Genomic DNA, 24,376 nt, shown 5'->3' with positions numbered 1-24,376 from the left:
CAATGTGATTTATGATATTAATATAGTAGAGCAGAAAAACAAAAATATTTCAACAGAGGCAACCACCAGTCCTGAAAAACAATAACCTAGGAACGGACGAAGGACCTTGACTTTGATAAAGAAGTTAATATAAGTTTCTGCTTAGTGAGATACCATAAATAAAACTCAAATCAATGTTTCTTGCTACCTAAAGAAACTCTAACCCCTAAGTCGACTCACGACAGACAGAGATCAGCAGAGGTAAAAGGTAAATGGAGAAAGTGTGTTTTCTTGGTTTTTGTTTGTTTGTTTCTTTGTTTAGAAAGTTTTGACCTAATTGTCTGGGTCTCTGAATCCACTTGCACCTGAGTCTCCAGCTACCCCTGGACCTCCAGTTATGGGAGTTGGTGTGTTCTCTCTTTTCTTAACCTAATTTGGATGGGTTATCTGACCTTTTAGAGTCCAACATCCTAAGCACATAAAGACTCCACCTACTATTTAAGGAGGAAAAAGACAGACAAATCAGTAGTACCACGGACGAAGCAGGCGATTAGAAGCTCAATAAACATCAGTGGGGGCTCACTGTGGAGCTCCGATGCCTGGGGGGCCTCTCCGTGGGCGAACTGGTACTATTTTTACCTGCTCCTCTGGAGGTCTCCTCACTGCTAAGAACCTCACAGGACATGCTGTGTCCAGAGACAATCTGAGTGTGCAGACGGTTTACCTTGGGCTCGCTTCGGCCCTGTTTTGTGCATCTCTCATTTGGCTCTGTGAAATAATCTTCCTCAAACATACAGTTAGACAAGATGAGGAATCGTGAACGGCATATTGTTTCTGGAATACTAAGGAACTAAACACAGATTTCCCAGCCCGGCTTCTGTGAGCCCTGTAAAGGCAGGGGGCCTGAGGGTGCTGTGGGAGGGGTGCTGCTCCTCCACTGGCCCCTTCTAGCAGCGTCTTCACCACCCTCCCTGTGGCTTGCCACAGAGCACATAATGAAGCTGACAGCTCCTCCAGGCACAATCTCTCTTCCTCAGTGCATGGCTTCTTTGGAACAGAATCAATTATAGTTTTATTTCATTCCATCTCTACAAATTGGTTGTAGGGTGATGCTTCTTTGGTGTCAAAAAAAGAAGAAAAAAAGAAAAAGAAAAAGTCCCTGGATGAGAGATTAATGTAGAGCAGAGAGGAATGTCACCACCGAGTATGTGGCATAGATTGAGACCTGGGAATTCAGTACCAAAATTTATTGCAAAACTAATCTATGCTCAGTGAAGGATTCAAAATGAGTAGAAAACATTCTCGCTTTCAAAAAGCTTTCAGTCCAGTTTGGGAGAGAAGATGGGGACAGGGGAGCAATGGTGGCTGTCTCTGACTCACCGATAGAGAGGGTGAGGTCAGAGATGATGCAGAGTGAGGGGTCAGTGACGGAGCGTGCGCTGGAAGTGGAGATGCCAAAAGCATATTTTGGACACTTGTTCATTTGAGTCAGGAATGAGGAAGTTTAGGATGAGTGCAGATGCACACACATCTGCAGAACACCGATACCAGCCAGGATTTCAAACAGGTTTGTTTTGTCTTTATAAACATAATGTGCTAGATTAGAAGCAATGACAGTCCATTAGCAGGGAATACCCATAATGCCCAGCTCTAAGGGGCACCAGGGCCCCTTGGAAGACTGCGATTCCAAGCACAGGGCAGAACGATGTCAAAGGCTGACAGAGACAAGCCAAAGGGGAGCAGAACAAGCTTGGAAAGGCGCCACTGATTAAATCTAGGATAATATCAGCACTAAAAAAACTGAGAGTGCAACAGATTAAAGCGTATCAGACATAAAAACCCATGACTTCATATGAGACTTCAAATTCTTTTTCATTGTTACATTACGAAGTGGCTTAGAAAATCAACTCATTAACCCGATATAAAGAAAGGGAAGGAATCAAATCTTGCCTTTCCAGTCACGAGGGGGAAACTCTTCTGTGTATCAGAATCGTGGCTAAAACATGCCAGAGGAATGAAAACATTAGAATGCCACCATTTGCAACCCCTAATGAAACAATCACTCTGGGCGATGATCATCAAAGTCTGCTAAAACGATCAGGTGAAATGTTAATGGCAAACTTTATAACGGATGGATCGGGTTGACAACATTTGAACTCACTAGTTAATTTTATCATCACTAAAACCGGACATTTAGACATTTTGTGCCTCCTAACAAGCCAGGAAAAGTTCACAGCACCATGTATAAAGTTATCTTGAAAAAGCGCCAAACCTAATTCTCGTGAAGCTTCCAGATTTTACTATGCGGTTACAGAGTGTATGGAAGCTAGAGGAACACACGAAAGAACACCAGGAGGATGTAATCCGCCAGATTCAGCATGTGAACTTCTAAGAACAAATGATCACAGTCATCCCGTCACAACCGCGTACAGCGTGCGACCTTGACGGGGTCCTGATTCAAGCATACCCAAAAGGCACCTTTGAGGCATTGTCAGAATGGGGATGCGCCTAAATACTGGGTGATACGAAGGAGTTGTTATAGAGCTGTGGTTATATTTTTAAAATATCTTTAACTATGTTAGAATTACACACTGAAGCAGGAGTAAGTGACCTGATACGGCTGAGAGTTGCTTTAAAATGCTCCAGTAGAAAGAAAAATATATGGAGATGGGGGTGGATCAAAAAGAATGACAGGATATAGAAGACTAGATGATGGATATACGGGTGCTTATTACATTATTCTCCTACTTTTGTGACTTTTCTGAGAATTTCCATAATAAAACTTAAAAAAAAAAATCCCGCTTTCGTTTCTCCTCTGAGAAGTACTTCCTGCTACAGAGCAGGCGTGTGTAATACACTCTTCATCTCAAAGTGTCTTTGGAGGTAAAGTAACCCAAACCTCTCAGCAGACTTCTCCAAGATAAAGACCAGCCATCTATCCCAACACTTAAGCACAGGAGGAGGAAGTTGGCTTGGTCAAGCATCTTGGTGGAGCCTGGGACTCGGAGGGTTAACACCGTCCCTGGCAGCTGAGCGGCCCCACAGCTGCCAGCAATTAGGCAAGCTGGCAGTCCCCTTAGGAAACTCCGGCTGCCTGATTAGGACTAATTGCTAGCCAGCATCTAGGTCCCCGGTCGATGGAAATGGAAATCCATTAGGGAAAGGCTGCGCCCAGGACGCCTGCGCCCACACGGGCAGGCGGGCGGCGTGTTTACTGGTATCCACCAAGCGCTGCAGACGCGCCCCGCCCTGCCACTGCCGGCGGAACAGCGCACTGCGAAGCTGGGCTTCCTTCCCACCCCAAAGAGCCCTCTTTCCTCCCTGATTCTGGTCTCTAACTGAAAGGAGGCCGTTTCCGCCAGGAACAGCGTTGGGACAACTGTTTCTGGGAGATGCAAACAGTGAGGCGTGGGGGCGCGTCGGGGGACAGGACTGCCTGGGAAGCCCCGCCAGGAGGCAGCTGGCCACGTGGGGTTTCGGCCGCGCTTCTGAGTCCGGGCGGCTGGGCGGTACTAAGTCGACGCTGCTCCGAGACTCGTTGGCAGCCACCGAACAAACTTCAGATCCTTGCCAGTGTGAAATTTGTGACTGGACACCAGGGAGAACGGCAGGTTTCACGGAAATGATTTCCGCCGACTGACTAGACGTCAGGTTCTGAGAACAGAGATGCATAATATCTGGTCCTTACCCTCAAGGAATCCTACCGTCTGTGCAAGTTCAAAACCAAAAAGATTACAGGAGGACTATGGGAACAAAAGATGGAAGACTTTTACCCTACCGCCACCACTGAATTCCATTTTCTCATTTAACTGAACTATTTCTTAGAACGAAACACACACACACACACACACACACGCAGACACGCGCGGAGTTTTGAGTTTTAACCTATTATGAAATTCAATTTGAAATTCAAGGACGTTATAATAAAATATGGGTGTATAATTTGAGAATATACATTTGCGAGCTCCCTTTCGACATGTTCTGCGAGTAGGACACAGGTCACGAAGGAAGCCCTCGCTTTGCAGGTGTCCGACCTGAGCCATGCTCCACAGGTAAGACCACAGGACTCGATGATCCCCGCTGTGACTCTGTTGCTCCAGAGATAACATGCGTCTTGTTAAGATGTTATGAAAATCAGACAGGAGAGGGACCATTTGTCATTTTGCAGCTTTGTGCAGAGGCAAATTCCCGCCCCTCTTGCACTCAAAGTGTCTGAGAGATTAAAGCAAAACTATTGTAGAGCGAAAAAAGGGTTATGGTGCGTCCTTAACCTTCGTCACAAACACAATCCAGAGAACCTTTTTAAGGCACTTAAAAGAGTATTTGTTTGCTTTAAAATCAGGTTCATTACAAACGACTCATTTACTAAAAAAGGCCAGGCATCAGCAACTTGTCGAAGCCTCTGTGTATATATGAGTCATAACTAAACTGCATTTCTTTGAAAACACTCTAAGATTCGGATTCTCCCAAAGTAGTACTGTGTTGCTGTCCAACTTAGATTTAAGATGATTTCAAAATGCCATAACCACATTACGGAGAAATCCCTCAACGTCCCAGAAGGCTTTCTTTCAGGACAAGTGCTGCAGAAGGAGGCAGGGGAGACCCAGGTCGGGATGGCACGGATGACGTGGCACGGTTATGTCTCTGGGGTACTGGTCACCAAAACGCTTTGCCTTCGGAAGGCTGCTGGGTACGAGCGAACCCTTGCTATTATTTGGTGTTGCTGCTGAACTGGGACGATATCATGTCGGAGCCTGGAAATGACAGGTGAAGGTCAGCGGCCTGGCTCAGGAAGCCATCAAGAGCTAGAACTTGTCAGTGACTGGCAAGTTTCCTTTTTTAAAAGTACTATCTCTTTTCTCAGGGTGTTTTCATAAAATAGCCCTGTTATAGAGTAAGGAGACTGGTTTTACAAACTACAAAGGAAAGCAAATCTCACTGTTCTGTGCTCAGAACTCACTGTCACTTGACCCAAAGGCAGACAAGTATTACTTATTGCATTGGCTAGTAAGGCGGGAAGAAGGAAAAGAAAGTGATTTGTCCAAGATCGCAGTTTATTAACAGCCGAGCTGGGCCTCTTAACTGCTCGCCCAAACCCCTGTTTCTAGGAGCACCTTGGCGCCTGAACTTCCTCACACTGTTCCAAGCTAGTCAGACCCCTGTGGAGCCCTCGGCCCTACTGTGGCCGCTGCATGGCCTGCGGATGGAAAGGCCAGTGCGCACCAGCTCAGTGGCTGGCAGCGGCCTCACAGGTGACCTCATCACAAATCCTGACGGCAGACACGGCGGGTAGTCACGCCCCAGGCCTGCGGCTCCTCCGGTGAAAGCTTTGTCCTGGGCCGGTCTGTCGGCCACTCCTGTGCACCCCGGTTAACGCCTTGGCGATGACCGAGCACCCTCTTCCTGGGTCCCTGGATTGGCCACGCGCTCCTGTGAACTCGCCCGTCTGTGCCTGGCTTTCTCCCACCTTCTGCCGCCTCCCTCAGTTCCCTCAACTCCAAATGTGTAAGAGGAGCCGCGAAGCTGTCACTCTCCGGAGCATCTGAGGTCCTGCTTCCCGGTAACGGCACTGGTTTGGCTCAAATAAGTGGACGCTTAGAAACATCCTGTGCGGGTTTGGAAGGCCCCACGTCCACCCGCACAGTGCTCGGCGCCATTCTGAGTGTTTGCGCCGGCTTCTCCTGGAGTGACACCCCTGCTTCACGAGCAGGGCACGGGCTGGGGCGGTCGCCTCTGACTTCCTGGCTTTCCTCTCCTGGCAGGATCCTCTGCTCTGTCACTGAGCAGGGCTGAGGCTGCTGGGCCTCAGTGCCCTTGGCCTGTTGTGCCTGAGGGTAGGGCGTCCGCCCAGAGCGGGTGCTGTGTGGAAGAAGCAGGACCCAGCTCTCTCTGCTGCTTCTGCCAGGAGTCAAGTGTCTTCGACATGTATTTGGGAGGAAGTGGGACGTGCTGGTGGCTTGTCCTTCCCAGGAAGATGCCGTGGCCTGCAGCTGGGAGCTGGGGAAGAAAGCCCGGGTTCTTGTCTGGGTCTGCTGGGGCAGAGCTGTTCGTACTGGGCTTGGCCGGGAGGAAGGGCAGGAAGAAGGTCGTGCTCGGAAGGCCACAGACGCTCCCTGTTCTCCTACTGAGACTTAGTGCGTCTCCTTGAATCAGTGTTTCCTCGTCTGTTGTATGTCCTTAAACACTTCCAGAGACTTTAAACAGCTGGTTTTTAAAGTAATTTTTGCCAGTTATAGTGGTTTCACCAAGGAGAGGGTCAGCAGGGCTCCTAACACCACTATTCCAGAAGCTGCCTGGAATAGACTTATTTTTAAATCTCATGTCCTATTTAGGACAAGGTATATTTTAAGATTTGGAAGGAATCTCTAAGGTCGGTAAGGTCAACCTTTCAGTTGAAGACAAACCTAAACATCCTCGATCATAGTCCTTTAGTCTCGTGACTTCCTTCCTACACAGGCAACTGGTTTGATGATGGACAGCTTAAGCTAATGGAAGTTCATTTTGACCTTCAATGTGCCTGCAATTGATAAAAGTTTTGAAAGCATATATCTTATCCTTCTTGTATTAAATAGTCCTTCAAATATTTGAGGCCAAGCATCAAATCTCTTTACTCTTTTCCTTTTAAAGTTAATTAACCTTAAATCTTTCTTTAAATGATGGAGTTTCCGAATCTCTAAATATCCTAGTCACTTTTTTTACTGTCTCTCTTAAAACTGGCCTACATTTAATAAAAATTTCTATATGATCTGAATAATTCAGTGTATGAGATTATTATTTTCAGTACAGATGGGTAGGAAGTAAATAGATGGATGGCTAGGTTAACATCGACGGATAGGTGATTAGATTAATGCCTTCCAAAAATATATTTGCTCAAACTGCGGAACGCAAAGTAGGAGCCACAGTGGACATGATATTCATAGGTGGGATTTGGAGAACTCTACCCTCCAGCAAACTTCACTTCATCGAACCTTCCAAAAGCTTCTGGGAAAAGGAAGTGTGCCTCTCCCTTCTTAAGAAGCTGGTGTGAGTTGAGTCTGAATCTGGGTTCAGGGTCCATCCCTGCACTGACACCAGCAGAAATGTGAAAGCAACCTCAGTGGGTGTCCGCTTCCAGGAACCGTCTCAATATGAGAACTCAGAACGGAATCTCGTGAGCGTAACGCAGGCACCATGCTGGGGGAAATGCTTATGTCTAGTCCAGAAGCTTGATGTCTGAGGGTATGCAGAGTTTGCCACCCAAAATATGCCTTTGGAATACTGGTTATTTTTAAGAAAAGAAAGATTCTGGAAGGACCTTTGACCTTCCCCCTAACCGCCTGAAAGGATCAGGTTGAGGGCCTGCTCCAGGAAGGGTGCCTCATCACAGGTAACTGCAGTGTAATATGAACTAGGCGTGATAGACAGGGAGGAGCCCAGCAAGGCCCTTCGATCAAAGTCCTCTGTGTCTCATTGTTGGAGGTCCGGGCAGACATTTGTTTACCAAACATTTGCTTTTCTGCCTCCACAGGAATTGTCTTCCTCCCCTGTGAAGTCACTGCCCACCCTCCTTCTTCGTAGCCCAAGACGGCATATAAGCCTCGACTGCCCGATCTGTCCTTGGGTCTCGTATCCTTGTGGGACCCCGGACATACACAGGTAAGACACGTGGTCACTTTCTCCTGTTGATCTGTCTCATGTTAATTTGATTCCAGCCAGAAGAACTGAGAAGGGCAGAAGAAAAGCCATCAGAAGTCAACTGCCGAGCCCTCTGGTGCGGCTCGCGCTCCGACGGATCTACATATGATGACTTATCACTTCTCGCTCCTGGGTCATTACGTAACCTCTGAATCTCAGACTGTCAACTGTTAAAAGAGCTTTCCAGGTCTTAGGTAACCGGAGGAGAGCATAAGGCGACGCAAAATTAAACCTGTATCTCGGCCAGAAAGTTTTTATTTAGTCAAAGACTATTTCATGTTTTTCTTTCTTTGGGGTTTTCTTTACTATGTCACATTAAAATATACTTGACGTCTACTTTTGGAGCCAGAATTTTAAAGGGCATTTGTAGGTTTTCGTAGTATGGCTGGGAGTTATTTTCCAAATTAAAATCAGCAGATAAATAGTCCTCTTGTTACTATCCTTCAAGGATTCCAGTTTTCCTCATGAACAAAGCCAGGCTGTGGGACAGAACCTCAGCCTAGTGGTCCATCTCTGCAACTGCTGTGAAACAGTGCGGGTTACAGGTACATCCCGGCCTCGAACGTAAAAGAGCTAAGAGGTTTTGGTTTGAAAAGTCTCAAATGCAGTGACTTCATGGCTGCAGAGCCGCTGACACTTTGCTTCCTAGTCTCGTTCCATTTTCCCATCACAACTAGCTTGTTATTGGAAAGGAAGGGGGCCGAGTCCCATTTTGTGTCGGTGAAGTACCGGGGACACCTGGGAGGGAGGGCGCACGATGGCCCCGTGGGCTGGAACACACAAGGAAAGAAGAGAAAGGGCTCCAGGAACCGGGTGATTCCAGGCAGCACGGAGAACTCTGAGAGCCCAGGTTCTCCACGGCGATGGTGATCACGGTGCACCCCAGACCAACGTCAGCAGCTTGTGAGAAATACGGATCCCGGGCTCCCCGCAGACGCACAGATTCAAAAACCCACATTTGAACGAAATCCCCTGGTAAACTCTATGCACATTAGAGTTTGAGAAGCACTGGTAAAAGACCAAGAGCTTCAACCTTTTATGCCTTAATGGCCCTGCCTTATTCAGGACTCAGCCACCCTAAGATGCACTTGGACTTAGGAAGTCCTTGGAACAGGGTTCATGATCACACAGGGTGAAGCGGTCCCTTATGCTATCCCTGTGCTGGCTGACAGCTTTCCCTCATGACTCGGTCAAGGGATACTTAGCAAACGCCTATGAGCAAGCAAGGCACTAAGACCTGTGTTACGGAGGACACGTGCATTCTCTACACAGCCTTAACCCCTGGGACTGGGACAGGCCTGTCACTGAAACGGGCAATGATCCTGAGAGCATCCTGTTAGGCACTGACCCTCTGACGCACGAGACCTTTTTGGACTACAAGTAGCAGCCAGGAGAAAGAGGCGTGTCGCTTTAATAAATGTGACATCTGACCGAATGTAAAATGCACGTCGCCACGTGGAGTTAGACCTGTTCTCCCATCTCGCTCTTCCTCAGATGAATCAGCTTTAATTAAAACACGAGCCTGACGTTTCAACAGCAGCGTCAGGAGCTCTCTGCTGCATCAACACGGCTTCGATTCTAAGCACAGCGCTGCGTGTGGATGGCTGGAAAGCGCTCACAGGAGACAGCGCGCATCACTTCAAGCTCATCCAGAGGAGTAAACTGTACCATTTACCGATGAATGTGACTGTCTTTTTAAAAAGCCAGGCAACAGCACCTTTTCTACCTGTTGGCCAAGCGTGATCTGCTCTCCTGTGAACCAACCAACAGCTACTGACCACTGAATGGCTACTGTGCAACACACGCGGTGAAAACTATCAAAGTGGAAGAAGAGACAAAACTGGTTCTCCAGACTTAGTCTAGACCAGGATAAAAAGGGACGCGCGTGAAAACAGCGGTGGAGAGAGTGTAACGAGCACACGAGTCACTCCGGACTCCACGGGGCATGGCAGGGGGCGCTGGGTGCTGGGCGCTGGAGCACGACCTAAGAATCAGCAGCTGTCCTGCGAGAAACATTCCCGCAGCCATATCCGCATAGCGCTTTCCCCAAAAGAACATTCTCTTAGGACTCATATCGGAGATCTGATTCTAAATTTGTTAGTCTTATCTTACTAGGTATTAACCGTCTGGTAAAGGAAAGATCATTGCTGGATCGCTTAGCTAACGCTGCAGGAAGCATTGTCTATTTATCTGGCAAAGTGCTAATGTGTTAGCGTCATCTAGTTCTCCTCCTGGATTTTTCTCCCTCCCGCTTTGGCCGAGCAGGACTCTAGCTGAGAACAATAACGTGACACTGGGCGGCAACACCCCACTGTGTGCACACTGCGCCCCCAGGCCATGCTCCTCACACGCGGGCTTCACGAACACGGCTGCAGACGGGTCACCCAGAAGAACAACTCCCATCTTTCCTCGGTTACAGCAGAGAAGGTACTCAAAATGAAAGAAGAAAGGAAAAAGAAGGCTGGGATTTGATTACCAGTTGGCTTATTCTTATTAGTAGTAGTAATATGTTCTTTCGTTTACCCATCAACCTAACCTACTTGGGTGCTCAAGTGAAAATAAGGGGCATCCGACACTATGGCAAAGAATAATTGTCAAAAGGTTAAAAACATGATCTCATAAAAATGTAAAATGAACATGTGGCCAAAGATTTTATTCAACTCATTAGTTCATGAGGGAAATGGCAGAAGACTGGATTCAAATGAGAACTGGAAGAGCCAGGCATTTATAACAATTTAACAAAGGAATGGAAGAATAAGGCTTCGAGGTCAGGTGTAAAACTAGTCAGTGGCCCACGGGGCGAAAATCCACAGCCTCTGAGGCTCTTTCTCACTGGACAGGAATTATTTGCCTAACTGGACAGGAACCTAAAAATTAACCTCTGCTCCTACTGAGTTGTCCAATAACCCAGTCGAAGGCCAGGCAGTCACAGGTACAAGCCAGGCAGAGCGCTGGAAGAACACTCAGTAACTTCTCATGTCCATTCCAAGTTTTGAATAATTTTTCTGACGCTCAGAAGAAACTCTCAAAAGGTAGTGGCAAAGGCCCAACATCATACCAGAATAGTTTTCGGGTCTTTATAATGCAGATGACATTGTACTAATTATAAAAGAACATTGTTAGAGCAGGTATTCATTCCCTAGTTTGAGGAAACACGATTTGATTTGTATAATGACAAGACTCAGAGAAATAGGGCACAAAAATGTCCCAGTGAATAGCAATGAGCACAGAGGTCATGGCGACCTCAGCGCCCTGGAACCCAGCTGAGAATCAAAGGGCATTTAAGTCCAATTTTGGATTTAATTCTAACAGTCGCTCATCTAGAGAATGCTGGGCACATAATCACACATCAGCAGCGAGATGCCATTAGAGAGAAACACCTCATCCACCAGCACCTGGGCCATTTAGTACGTTAGCGCTATAAATCTCTGAAGGCATCAGTGTCTTATACAGCAAAGTCCTATAAATTATCTATACATAAGTGTCGCTTATCAAAAATCCCAGTTTTTCAATAATCTATGCTTAAGAAAATATGCAAATATATAATTCGAAAATACATTTATGAAAAGTACTTTCAAATCTAAAAGCACTGCTATGTAAAGAGCTAACAAGTCCATTCAAGGCCTCGTATTGGATGAATACTACGTGCCAGACACCTACGTGGCTCTGAGCTGTCCTAACAGGAATCAGATGCTGTTCCTGCTTTTCTAAAGCTTATAACATGTAGAGGAGATATCTTTGCTCAGATATTTAATACAGGAAAGTCTGAATGAAGTGGCAGTGTACAGGTGGGACACGGGAAAGGACGGGTGACTCAGACATGAGTTAGAGCAAATCAGAGAAGACTTTATGGAGGAAGGGACATTTGAGTTGGGCCTTGAAGGACTCAATATTCATTTGACTGGAAAATTCTCTAAAAGCAATGACTGTAAATAAATGAAGGGTTGCTACAATATTTCTTCTCAAAATGACTCCAATTATGTAGAAAAAATATATGTGATACTATGAACAAAGGTAAGTGACAAACCGAGATATCAATTAAGAAAAGTAGACCTATATTGTGGACAAGTCACAAAAGGAATAGAAAATGGCCAATGAGCATCCAAAATTATATGTGATCCTATAATAAGAAATGCAAAGTAAAATGAGATACCATTTTGCACAGAGCAGAATGACAAAAATTAAAGAGCGGGAGGATATTCATGACTGGCAAATGCATAACCTAGATCGCTCACATACAGTTACAAGGAATTTGCACTTGTATAACTGTTCTTTTATTTTTTATTATTTTTTTTTTGAGGTGAGGCAACCCTTGGTTGACCTCACAGATTGCAAGGACCTTGTCAGCTTACAATCCCTTATTTTTAACTTTTTACGCCTACGGCACCCGGTCTTCCTAGGTGGTCTCCCATCCAAGTACTAACCAGGCCCGACCCTGCTGAGCTTGTTCCTTTATTTTTATTTTATTTTTCCCCTCCTCCCTCCATAACCTTTCTTTTAGAAATGCATTTCCACCATGAAGAATTTATCCTATGAAAATATTTAGACCGTAGTGCAAAGATTACATCTATATGAATGTCCTCAAAACACTTAAAACAATTTTTAAAAGGAAAAAACAAAGAAAGAAATATCCAACAACCGAGGATTGCTTAAATTATGGATCCAGGAAATATCATGTGGTGTTAAAAACTGTAATCACATAAAATTTAATGGTGTAAAAAACATCACAAAATATTAAGTGAGAAAAAAGCCATTATAAAAGTCTGTCAGCTGGTATGATCCCAGTTTTGATTTAAAAAACAAAAGAATAAGAAGATCTTTGTTTTTCTGTTTTTTTCCCAGACTGTACCTTCGGGTCTCATCTCCCACATTTAACCTTCATCTAGTTCTAAGTCAATACACTTTTTTCCTTACACAGAACTCTGTAATCAACTAGCGAAACATTTATATTTTAAGTATTATAACGCTTAAGAATATGTGAAAGGATACATATGAATAAAGTTAATATAACTTTTAATTTTCTTCATTTTGTAAAATGCCTGCAATAAACAGGTATTACCCTAAAATCAGAGTATCAAAAAAAATTTACAAAAATGCAAAAAATGATCCTCCTTTAAGTAGCAATAACACTTCTAGGAATTTAGTCTGAAGAATTAATTATAGGTACACAGAAAAATGTATAAGCACTGTCTTAGGCCATGTTCCCCAGAAAAAAAGCAGGAGGCGGAGCCGACATGCTGATAACTTGTTGGGGCAGGGCAGGAGGGCACAGCCTGTGGGCGCTGGGAGCCTGGCACAGTATCTCCACAGGCCAGCTGGTGCCACAGGAGTCCTCAGTGGGTTCATGGAAAGTGCTGCGTGGAGGAGCAGTCCACCCAGGGGGAGGGAGAGAATCACCCACAGGACGCCTACATTACGAGTTGTCACCAGCCTCTCCAGGCAGTTACTGGGGAAGCCAGCGGGCAGGCACCCAGATGGCCCGTCACTGCCCTTGGCGCATGGGGCTCCCTGAGCTGGAGGCTGTGGCGGCAGCTGTGGCTGGGTCTACAGCCACGGGATAGCAGGAGCCGCTGCTGGTGTTGCTCGAGTGCAGAGGGCAAGTGGCCGAGGGGAGACCGTGTGTGTGTGTGTGTGAGAACTAGGCACGGCCATGCGGACTTCAGTTAGCACAGTGTGACAGAGCCCCTTGCACCACTCCCATCCAGTCACATCCCCTTAAGCTGTCCCATCTCCTATGAGAACAGGACGCCCTCACTTCACAGGAAGACATGAGAGCGTGACCCCAACAGGAGAGGCCAGTGGCCAGCCGTCTCTGTGACGCACACCAGGACGCAGCCTCTGCTGCTGTAGCTGGCTCTCGATTTTAACTCGAATTGGTCTTATTTCCTCTCCCACCGGTTATTCCAGATCGTCCTGCCTCAGCCAAGCATTCTGGCCGCTCTGGTTTGCTTGCCTGCTGGGCCTGAGCCCGTCACTGCCCCTGCCCTTGCTGGGCCACGGCTGCTTCAAACGCTCATCTACCTGTAGCAGGCAGGCCTCACCAGAGCCTCACCTTACCAGAGAAAGTCCATCGCCTCATTTTACACGAGAAAGGCACACCTCTCACCCACACCTAATCTCATTACGATATGCTGCTCCTGGGTATAGAATCTTTTGAGGCACTCCCCTCCCTAACCCACTCCCCAACACACACACAAAGCGAGGTGGGGGCAGGAGTGGGGATCAATCTGAAACACTGGTGTCTGTGAGGGTTCCTTTAATCAAAGAAACAGAAACCCACAGCAGGGGTTCATGCTTCCCCTCTTTTTCATTAAGGGTGAGATATCTCCACTGGGTCAGTGGAGAAGACAGTTCTTTTAATGACCTCTCTAGCATCTTTGATGACCTAGAAAAATGCATAACTTCTGAAGAACACCACTGAGTAGAGGCATCAGTTAAAAATACTGAAAGCAGCAGAGGCTTACACTTCACATGAGCAATAAACTGGCAAGGTTTGGTGACCTTATATATCGACCTACCTACCCATCCATCCGCCCGCCCGATGATGAGCATGTTCCAGATCTGTAAACATCATTCTGGAAAACACCGACCCATTGCACAGCACATTTTCAGAGTTCTGAATGTTGGGAGCAGACTTACTCAGCACAGTCACGTCACTTGCCTCGGTGGCGTATTTTGCGTCACTCCGAGAGCAAGGCGGGAGAATCCCCATGCTGACTTCCGGCAGATGAACTTCCCCACCTCGAAGGAAAGAAACAGACACTCACAACTCACAGTAAGTGAATGTCTTATGTTAACGTTATAGTTTCACCAAGTTGAATTTTAAAGTCTGTATTTATTTTTAAACTGAGGCAACTTTTTTCTGATGCAACTGACTAATGCTGTTCATTTATTTAGTGCTACTATGCACTTATTATATTTAAAATTGATTTTCAGACCTTAATAAGAAATCCATTTCCAACACATTTTACTTTGTGTTACCCATTATTTATGAATTTTTGAAATATTTAGATTGTGGCCAATTGTGTTTTACCTTAATACTTAAAGCCTTAAGGTAACAGGAGAAAATAGTTGCTAATTTAAATGTCTGTGCATATTTTTGTTGTAGACAGATGTGATCAGGCCAAGAAAGTCAGTAAAGAAGTTTCAAATATACAAAGTATATTAAATCAAAATTCCATAGAAGGGAATGGAAATACAAATTTAAAAAACTAGTAATAATATACTATACAAGCTTTACTTTTTAAAATGTATTTTTAATTTTAAAATTGTGGTCAAATACACGTAACATAAAATTTACCATCTTAATCTTTTTTTTTTTTTTTATGCCTACAGCACCTGGTCTTCCTATGTGGTCTCCTACCCAAGTACTAACCAGGCCCAACCCTGCTTAGCTTCAAAGATCAGACGTTCAGGGTGGCATGGCCGTAGACGTAATCATTTTTAAATGTGCATTTTAGTGGTGTTAAGTACATTCACACTACTGTGCAACCAACCTCCAGAAGTCACCTTGCAAAACTGGAACTCTGTCCCTACTAAATAACTGCCCGTGCCCACCCTCCAGCCCCTGGCAGCCACGCTTCTACTTTCTACTTTCATCATAAGTGGAATCATATAGTATTAATATAAGCTTTACTTTTGTATTTTAAAAAATGGGTGGTATCAAGTTGCTATGATATGTACATTTCATTGGATAAATTTACTAAATGTTCTATACTGAAATGTTAATATGTCAGAAATCAAACCTTTTACCAATATCTGAATGTTGATTCAAAAGATGTAAGGTGATACATAATTTTCAAATTTCCTTTAGGGAGTATATAGTTAGAAAAGAAGCCCAGTTGTCCTAATCTGGTCTTTTTGTTTTATACGGAAGAGATGAAATGATCTCCATAGTCACAGACCTAGTTGGCTGGAGTGGGTCAGAAAGTATCTCAGACTCCTGACACCTGAGATCTCCTTCCAATCACAGATCCTGTTGTCTATACATTTTACATTTTTCAATTTTAAACGTACATATAATCTTATGTGCAATTATTCTTGTATAGTCAAGAATCCTTTGAAATAAAAAAAATGCCCTATATCTCTGTTTCTACAGTGAACCCGCATTTGGGGACACAGTAAGATGAAGCGTCTCACCCTGTAAGGGACTGGTGCAGCAATAAGGACTGACAGAGGCCGGGGAGGCCTCGGAGGTCATCTAGTCAGAAGAATACAGAAGAATGAACTAAGGCGCAATGAACAAAACTGCCCTCAAAGAGCCTTCCGGAAATTCTGAACCATATTTGAAATGTAAAGACATGAATTATGTGACTACCAATAAATATTTCCCAATCTTTTAAAAGAGATCCTTTAAGAAACTTCAAAATAAATTAATGGAATCTAATAATTTAAAGCTCAAGTGCTGTTATTTCTACAAGATCTTGGATTATATGTTCATTTGTTCATTGGAAGAAAAATCACATTTTCATTTCTTATATTTTATTTATGTTAGAGAGGGCACTTCAATATTAATTCAAATATCTATCCATTAAATGCAAAAATGTTAATGTAATATTAAAAATGAAATTTAAATGGAAGCAAGGGAATATCACATTAAGGTTCCCATGGCAACTCTCACTACACTTTTCAGCTTCTGAATTGTAATACGGTCATTTATTACAGGCTCATACAAAATACGATTTTGAAGATGTATAGGTTAATTCATGTCAATTCAAGACTTCAGTTGCAACGTAATAGAATACAACATAATATAATACATTGGGCTAAGAATACCCTAAATATTAATCCATATTCTTAATTTAGACATATCTACATAAAACAGATGCAAACTTCCCAAACTGAATGATTTGTTAGCACTCACACAAATCATACCATTTGCAGTTCCCATCATGGCTGAAATCTGAACCTTATGTTATTGACATACTAATATAAGTATGGCCAAGTGCCTCTCTAGTTTAACAAGAGTTTGAAATTGCAGATTACAAATTTCGCCAGATGGAAATTCATTATCAAACAAGTCAAAAGACCAGGAATTGAGTTATGCAAGCGACGAGACGTTTCTGCCCAACGTCTTTGTCTCCGGCTCTTTTTGCTATGACCTTCGGCAGTATATACTTACGTACTGAAAACTGAAAAAAGCAAACATCCTTTAACCAAGCAACATCTGTTTATTTATCTAAGGAAGGAACTGGACTACATAAAGCTATATGTATGAGAATTTAAAAGAAAATATAATCTAAACATCCAACAGGGGTGGTGGAAGCGAACTACGGTAGAGAGAGCTTTGGGAATGATTAGGTCAGTGTACTCTGATGCGGAAGGGTGTCCGCAGCACATTAAGGACACAAAGCAAGTATAAAACAGTATGGACAGTAAGCGGAGGGAAAAAAAAGAACAAAGCAAAACAAAAAGGCAAAACACCACCTGAAAAAAACGTGTGTATGTGTGTAGAGAATAATCTAGAATGATAGACTCCAAATGCTACCGGGAGAGATCTCTGGACGGTGGGATGATGGCTGACTTATTTCTTTAGTTTATTTTTCCCAACAAGTGGCTATAATTAGAAAATCAGGTCTAAGACATACACAAATTACGGAATACCTGTTGTTACAGGTGTGAAGATATTTATATTCTCCCCCACTGAAAGTAGGGGTATAAATTGGTATAAACCTTCTTTTGATAACATGTGATAATGTGAGGAAGTTGCAGCAAATGTAATTCTAAAATCTGTTTATTAAAACTAAACATGGAAATTTGAAATCACTTAAATATCAAGAATTAGTTAAATCATTACATATCTGTGAGGGAATACGCTACAGCCATTAGGTATCACATTGTAGGATATTTCTCTGGGAGATACTATTGATAATGTCGGGTCAGGACGCTGCTAGCTGCCATAGAAAAGCCTGAATCAGCTTAAACTATAACGTTCCTGGATAACCACGGCTGTTGAACATACCCATGAACCTCTAATTCTTCCTGAAACCTGACAGAAGAACTGGGAAAAGTACAAACCCATAAACACAAAGAAAGGGGGAGAGGAAACAATAGCGACACAATTTTTGAAGCTAGAAAGCTGGTGGATGGGGTGGGTCCGTGGACCAACGAGAAGAGCAGCTCAGCAACAGGCTGACTTACCCATCAGAACTCAGAAAATGCTAAAGGGCTGGGCACGTCTGGACAGCGAGGATGGAGTGAAAGAATTTATACGAGAAAAGAGAACCCAGGCCCCCTGAGAAACCAAACCTCACCTGCAGTGTTGAGAGACTAGTGTCTACACACCCAGATATCAAACGTTTACAAAACGTTGCGGCCAAAGCACCCGATTCATATGTTTGTGTGTGTTATGATTATTGTAATATGAGTTACGAGGCATGTTAAAATGAACTTTAATGAACTGATTGGAAAACTCCCAAATCTTTCGGCTGCCCCCTTCCTCTTCTTTCTAATTTTTACAGGTTTAGGCTTGCTTTGTTTTGAATCTTATTTTAAAAAGAATCTCCACGTAAAAAATGATAAGTGACTATTCATAGCAGCGTTGTTCATCATAGCGCCGAACTGGACACAAACCAAATGTCTGTCAGCCGATGAATGGATTTTTAAGGAATATATTCCCATAACCGAATATTATATGACAATAAAAAAGGAATAAAGTACTGACACGTGCTGCAACATGGAAGGATCTTGAAAACATTATGCTAAATGAAAGCCAGTCACAGAGGACCACACATTGTATGATTCCACTTATATCCAATGTCCAAAACAGGCCAATGCACAGAGACAGAAAGCAGGTTAGCGTTTGCTGGGAGCTGGGAAGGGGGTTACGGAGAGTGACTGCTAACGGGCACAGGCTTTCTTTTGGGGATGGAAATTTTCTGAAACAGTCGCACAATTCTGAATATACAAAAACCTCAAGTGTGTATTTTCAAGGGGTGAATTTTATGGTATGTGAATTATATCTCAACAAAGCTATCAAAAAAAGGTGTCATGATGAATGTATTCTTTGACAATCTTTGAAGAAAACCCCACATCGTTTCTAAGATGCATCTCGCAGTAGTGTCTTCGTCTTTAATGCTGTCGAGTGCTTCTCTGTATGAATATACCATGTTTGTCCACTCTGTGGAAAACGGGTGTTGTAGTTGATTCTGGCTTTTGCTGTTACAAACAATGCTATTATAAATATGTTCGTACATCTCTCCTGATGCATATAAGCAAGAATTTCTCAAAGACACACACCGACCGGTTTAAAGGTGCACATGTGGTTAACGCCATGAACTAACCCCAAACCCGTTTCCCAGTGCTGTAGCGCTGGGGTTCTCTCAGGCCTCTAGGGCTGAGCCAGAGTTCACTCTGTTACACGTCTTCTTCAGTACCCCTGGAACTGTCCCCCTCTAAGGTGCTGTCATCCACGTCATTTCGACATTTTATTGAGATTTGAATTTGTATTTCCAATTGCAGTGAGATCGAACCTCGTTGCAGGATTTCTCTCCATTCCCGTTTCCTCTGTGAAATGCCTCGAATGCTGTGCCCATTTTTCTATCCGTTCATTTTTCCTTATTGATTTGTATGTATAAATATACACATATAAAAATATATATGTGCATTATCTATATAATTTTAGGGTTTGTTTTGGATATTAAACATTTGTTCACATGAACTGCAAATACACTTTCAGTTTGCAACTTTTCACTTTGTTTACTGTATCTTTTGGTGAATAAAAATTCAAAGTTTTAATGTCAATTTTTTTCCCATTATGATTATTGCTTTTGGTGTCTGTTTGTAGTACTTCTCTACCCTAAAGTCACAAATAAATTCTCACATGCAATCTTCTGTAGTTTTTAAGGTTTTGCTTTTACATTTATGTCTTAAACCAGAGAAATACATTTTTAAAAATACATGTTGAGGAAAGCTAGTTGCAGATTTTCCACCTGTACCGCTGTCCGTCTTCGCTGCAATGATTTGAACGTTCGTCCTGTCCACGATTCGCTACTTCTGGCATGTAGGAAGCTCCGCACATGCGGGTTTGTGCTGGGGCTCTGGTCTGTTCTGTCGATCCTTCTACCAATCACACACCGCCTTCATCGCTGTAGGTACACAGCTCCCCACGTAACAGGTGAGTCCGCGCCTCGGTCTGTGAGAGCGCAGAGCAGCCTTGGAGGTGCGTTGCTCGGGTCTCCCGTTGACAGCAAGTCTGCCGCAGCGGGTGCAGTCACCTGGCAGCCTCCAGCTTCACTTCACCTTCTGCACCTGCTGTAGCATGTGAGTGGAGGCCACGCTCTGTCCAGGCAGCGGCCAGTGTCCAGGCGAGGCCTGGCCACCTCTGCCCAAGGGGGAACCTCTAGCCTTTGCACTGGAGCCCTGCTGGTCAGGCCGAGATTTTCTCTTCGCTGTGCTGCCAGTCTGAGGTGCTCCGGGCCAATCCTCCCTCCTTCCTCCGTCTTCACGTCAGACCTGCATCACAGTCTGAAGGCTTTCCCTGACGAATCCCGCGCCCTCTCTCACATCTGACACTTCTAACCTCCTGGAAGATCTGAGCTGCTACAAAAGTCTTGGCTACTCTTGGTTCCTTGCTCTATTAAATTTAAGACTCAGATTGCCAAGTTGCAACTTGAAGCAAAACAAAAATATATTTTTGGGATTTTTAACTTTTTCTGCATTGTCGATATCATCTTAACTTTTTCTCCTTTAATCTAGTTTTTGTGGCAAATTACACTGATTGATTTTCTAATGCTAAAGCAACCTGTGCTCCTGGGACAAATCCAACATGGCTATGATGTAGTATCCTGTTTAGGTTTTGTTGAATTGCTGACATTTTTGCACATATATTCCTCAGTAAAAATGGCTTATAATTTCCCTTCTTATAATGCCTCTACCCAATTTTAGCATCAAAGCGTTAGTAGCCCGATAAAATGAAGTCTCATCCTCTTTTTCTATTCACTGAAAGAGTTCATGTCAAGTTCTTTTTTCGCTGTTTGATGGAACTCATTGGTGAAGTCATCACAGCCCGCAACTTTTTTAGATCTTAAATTTCTGATTCAATTTCTTTAATAGGGTTGGCTTTAGCTCAAGTGTTTACTTCATCATTATGGCAGACTAGTAGTCTGTAACGATTTCTTTAATAGTTACAAACTATCCAGGTTTTTTAAATGCCTTTTCTGCTGGTTTTAATAAACTCTAATTTTCTCTTAATTTGCTCACTTTATCATTTTTCAAAAATTTAGGGCATAAAGCTATTCTTAAAATCTTTTAAAGATCGGTACAATCTGTAATGGTGTCTCTTTTTTCGTTTCTGAATTTGGTCATTTGGCCTTTTTTAGTTTTGTCTTCATATAGCCAGGGGGTTATTGATTTTATTAGCTATTTCAAAAAACCAACAATTGGTTGTCTTGTTTTCTATTTTATTAATTTACGCTTTTATTATTAAATTCTTCTATTTAGGGAGGGGGGGTTAAATTTGCTCATTACCTTTAAGTAAATTCTTACTTAGCTCATTTTTTTTTAGCCTTCTGTTTTATCTAATAATATAAGGGTTTAAGGATATGAATTTCCCCTATGCATTGTTTTAACCATACTCAAATTCGATATTTCATTAGAGTTCAAAAGATTTTCTAATTTCCATTGTGATAGCTTTAATCCTTGTTTCGTTTTGAAGTTTTTCCTTCTGAAATGTGTAGATTTTTTTGTTTTTACTGATTTCTGGTTTAATTGTATTGTCACTGGAAAACTTACTGTGATTTCGATCCATTTGTTGACACAGCTTTATGGCCCAGTTTACGGTGACTAAAAAATGTTATAAGCATGCTAGAAAATCATGTATTCTGCACTTGATGAGTGGTGTGATGTTTGCTGATTGTGCTGTCTATCTTCAGTATCCTTACTAATTTTGTTTACTTCTATCAACTACTCAGGTGTTAAATCAACCATGATTCTGAACTTATCTATTCTGCTTATATTTCCGTAAACTTTATATCATCCTGGTACATTGAAAGTTTTATCAATTGTTTTTGATCTTTACTATTAGTAAAAATACCTCTGGCTTCTTAATATCTTGTCTGATACTATTACACATATGCTAGCCTTCTCTTGATGTTTAATGGACCTTTTTTCATTTTAATTTTTCAATTACAGTTGGCATTCAATATTTTTTATATTAGACTTTTTTCATCTCCTTAATATCATTTCCTGTATTATGTCTAGATGTCTCTTTAAAATAGCATCTTATCATGTCCTTTCAATGTGTCCTGCTTGTATTACATTCTTTTTTCTCTTTAGATTTAAAAAATCATCTCATTTTCCTTTTATTTACTTTAAAGTTATACCTCTTGTTTCTATTCTTTAGTTATTCTAGAAATCGTAAGATGCAACCTCTTTATCAATGACTAATGTTAACAGATACCTTTTCTTCTCCCAGACAACGTAAGGACCTTAGAAGAGCAGTCCCCAACCTTCCTGGCACCAGGGACCGGTGCTCCTATGAGAACCTAATGCCTGATGATCTGAGGCGGAGCTGAGGTGTTGATGCCAGTGCTGGGGAGCAGCTGCAGATACAGATGAAGCTTTGCTCCCTCGCCCACCGATCACCTCCTGCCGTGCGGCCCCATTCCTAACAGGCCACGGACCGGTACTGGCTGCAGGATGGGGTTTGGGGACCCCTGCAAAACACTTACTCCGTTTACCTACATTCCCAACTCATGTTGTTCTTCCCATGTATTCTAAATCTATACCAGCTGTATTTGTGGGTGTCTGTTTGGTGGGGCGGGTCATTTGTTTCTGCAGCTTTTCACTCAGAGACTGGTCATTTTGTGAGTCAGGTTACCTTAGAATGTTATTTTGGACACTGCATTTGAAAATTCACTTTTAGAAATAATTTGAGGCCTAGGATGATATTGTCATCCTCCAGAGATTGTTTTGGTAGAGACATGGGGACACCAAAAGTCTGAGATCACCTTACATAATACACCCGTCACTCAGATTTAAGTCATCAATGTTTTGCCATTTCTATTTCAGCTATACTTACCACTTCCAAAAAATTTTAAATACATTTTTTAAATGAGTTTCTAAGGTTTGTGATTTTCTGAGCCACCCACATACGGAGAGGCCAAGCTACCATCTGTGCAAGGGCTGGTTTACTTCAGCTGCACCCTTAACACTAAGGAACCACCATTCAGGGTCCTGGTGAAAGTGGTTTACTAACAGTGACACCAAGAAAAACATGCTCTCTGCTGTGACACGTGGATTTCCTTTCTTTTCTGTATCTTGACCTAGTAATTCTTCATTAGCTGGTTAGCTCTTTGACACTTTAAATATTTGTATTTTATTCAGTTGTTTTGTTTGTTTTTACTTTTACCGGCTGAGTTTGTTTAAATTACATATCCTGTTATTACTGGAAGTCCCCCTAAATGACTGTGGGGAGAGTTCAAATTACTGATTCAAGTCTTGTAATGATTATAGTATTTTCATTTTTCTATTTCATTAGATCATTTTGGTAAGATATGTTCATTGTCTCAGTTTTCAAATTTATTGATATAAGGTTAATTTTTTTTTCTCAAATCTGTTTCATTTATAATTATGTCCTCTTGGTCATTCTTAAAACTGTTTATTTGAGCTCTTTCTCTTCTTGATCACTGGTTTTGCTGTTCCTATTTCGTTTTCTATTTCATTAATTTCTACTCTGTTTTTCTGTCTTTTGAGTTTGTTTTTCTAACTTAAGTTATATGTTGGCACTTTCCCATTTCAAATATGATTTCTTATTTGACCTACTGATTATTTAGAAATTTAAATTTTTTCTAAATTTAGAATCTTTTTAGTTATCCTTTTTGTTGTTGCCTTCTGGTCAAGGGAAATAATTTCCATGGTATTGATTCTTTGAAATTTGATGTTTTTTCATAGCGTGTGATCAATTTTCATAAATTTTCCTTTTGTGTTTAAAGAGTATGGATTCTTATTCCATATGCAGAGTTCTACATATGTTCATTAGATCACGTTTGTTCTGACTAGGTCTTTAACTGATTTTAACTACGCGGTCTCCCAGGTTTACTAAAATATCTGCCACAATGGTAACGTGGTCAATTGCTCTGTGTAGCTCTCTAAATTTTTGCTTTATATTTTTTGAAATTATCTTACTAAGGACGTATAAACTTAAAGGATGAATCAAACCTTTGATCACTGTGTGGCGATCTTCGTTCAAACAGAATATATTACTATAAAGTCCACTTACACAGCTACAGGAGCTTCTTTTGGGTATCTCTCTGGCATCTCTTGGCTCTCAAAATTTCTGTATCTTTGTTTTAGATGCATTTCTGTAAAAAGCATATAGTAGATTCTGAAAAATCTAATGACCCAAGGCTTTTCGCAGGAGCTCAATGTATTTACAATTGGAATTATCTCTACCACATTAAGTGCTTATCTGTCCCATCCACTTTCTCTCCTGTGTCTTTGCTTCTTTTTTTTTTTTTTCAGATTTCCCTTTTGCCTCCTTAACATACAGTACTGGAACGTGCACTGTTTCTTTTAAAGGCAAGTTCATACTTAATCAAGTCTAAAGTTGGTCCAATCTTTACTCTTCTTCAGAATAATACAAGATCATTAGACTGATTATCATTTCAAGTATCGACCTTAAAGCATCAGACTCATAGCTAATTGGTTATCTAGAATTTTTACTTTATATTGTTTTCCTCCAGCAAATTAGACATTATTGTTTTATATTATCAATATTTCTTTA

General features: G+C 42.4%; 1 protein-coding gene and 1 pseudogene across 12 annotated transcripts in view; both read right to left on the bottom strand.

Annotated features, from left to right (window-relative positions):
• Positions 1 to 24,376, bottom strand: part of XRCC2 (X-ray repair cross complementing 2) — a 128,855-nt gene that overhangs the window by 81,853 nt on the left and 22,626 nt on the right. For 7 of the 12 annotated variants that reach the window (XR_005652469.1, XR_005652466.1, XR_005652465.1 and 4 more), the window contains 2 exons: positions 23,873 to 23,954; positions 14,293 to 14,394 (listed from right to left, as the gene is read on the bottom strand). Coding sequence is in view for 1 of the 12 variants with exons in the window: in XM_039861335.1 (XP_039717269.1) it covers positions 14,293 to 14,394 (102 nt within the window). In the remaining 11 variants the exon portion in view is untranslated. Of the gene's footprint in view, positions 1 to 14,286; positions 14,395 to 23,872; positions 23,955 to 24,376 lie in introns of those variants that run through there. The other 5 variants (XR_005652462.1, XR_005652463.1, XR_005652471.1 and 2 more) reach the window with 2 other exon arrangements.
• On the bottom strand, positions 14,980 to 15,086 carry LOC120601547 (uncharacterized; annotated as a pseudogene).

This window comes from Pteropus medius, unplaced genomic scaffold (genome assembly GCF_902729225.1).
Source record: "Pteropus medius unplaced genomic scaffold, Ma_sr-lr_union100, whole genome shotgun sequence".
Classification (NCBI taxonomy): domain Eukaryota; kingdom Metazoa; phylum Chordata; class Mammalia; order Chiroptera; family Pteropodidae; genus Pteropus; species Pteropus medius.
The sequence above is the reverse complement of the archived record's forward strand: the minus strand, read 5'-3'. Positions and strand labels throughout refer to the sequence as shown.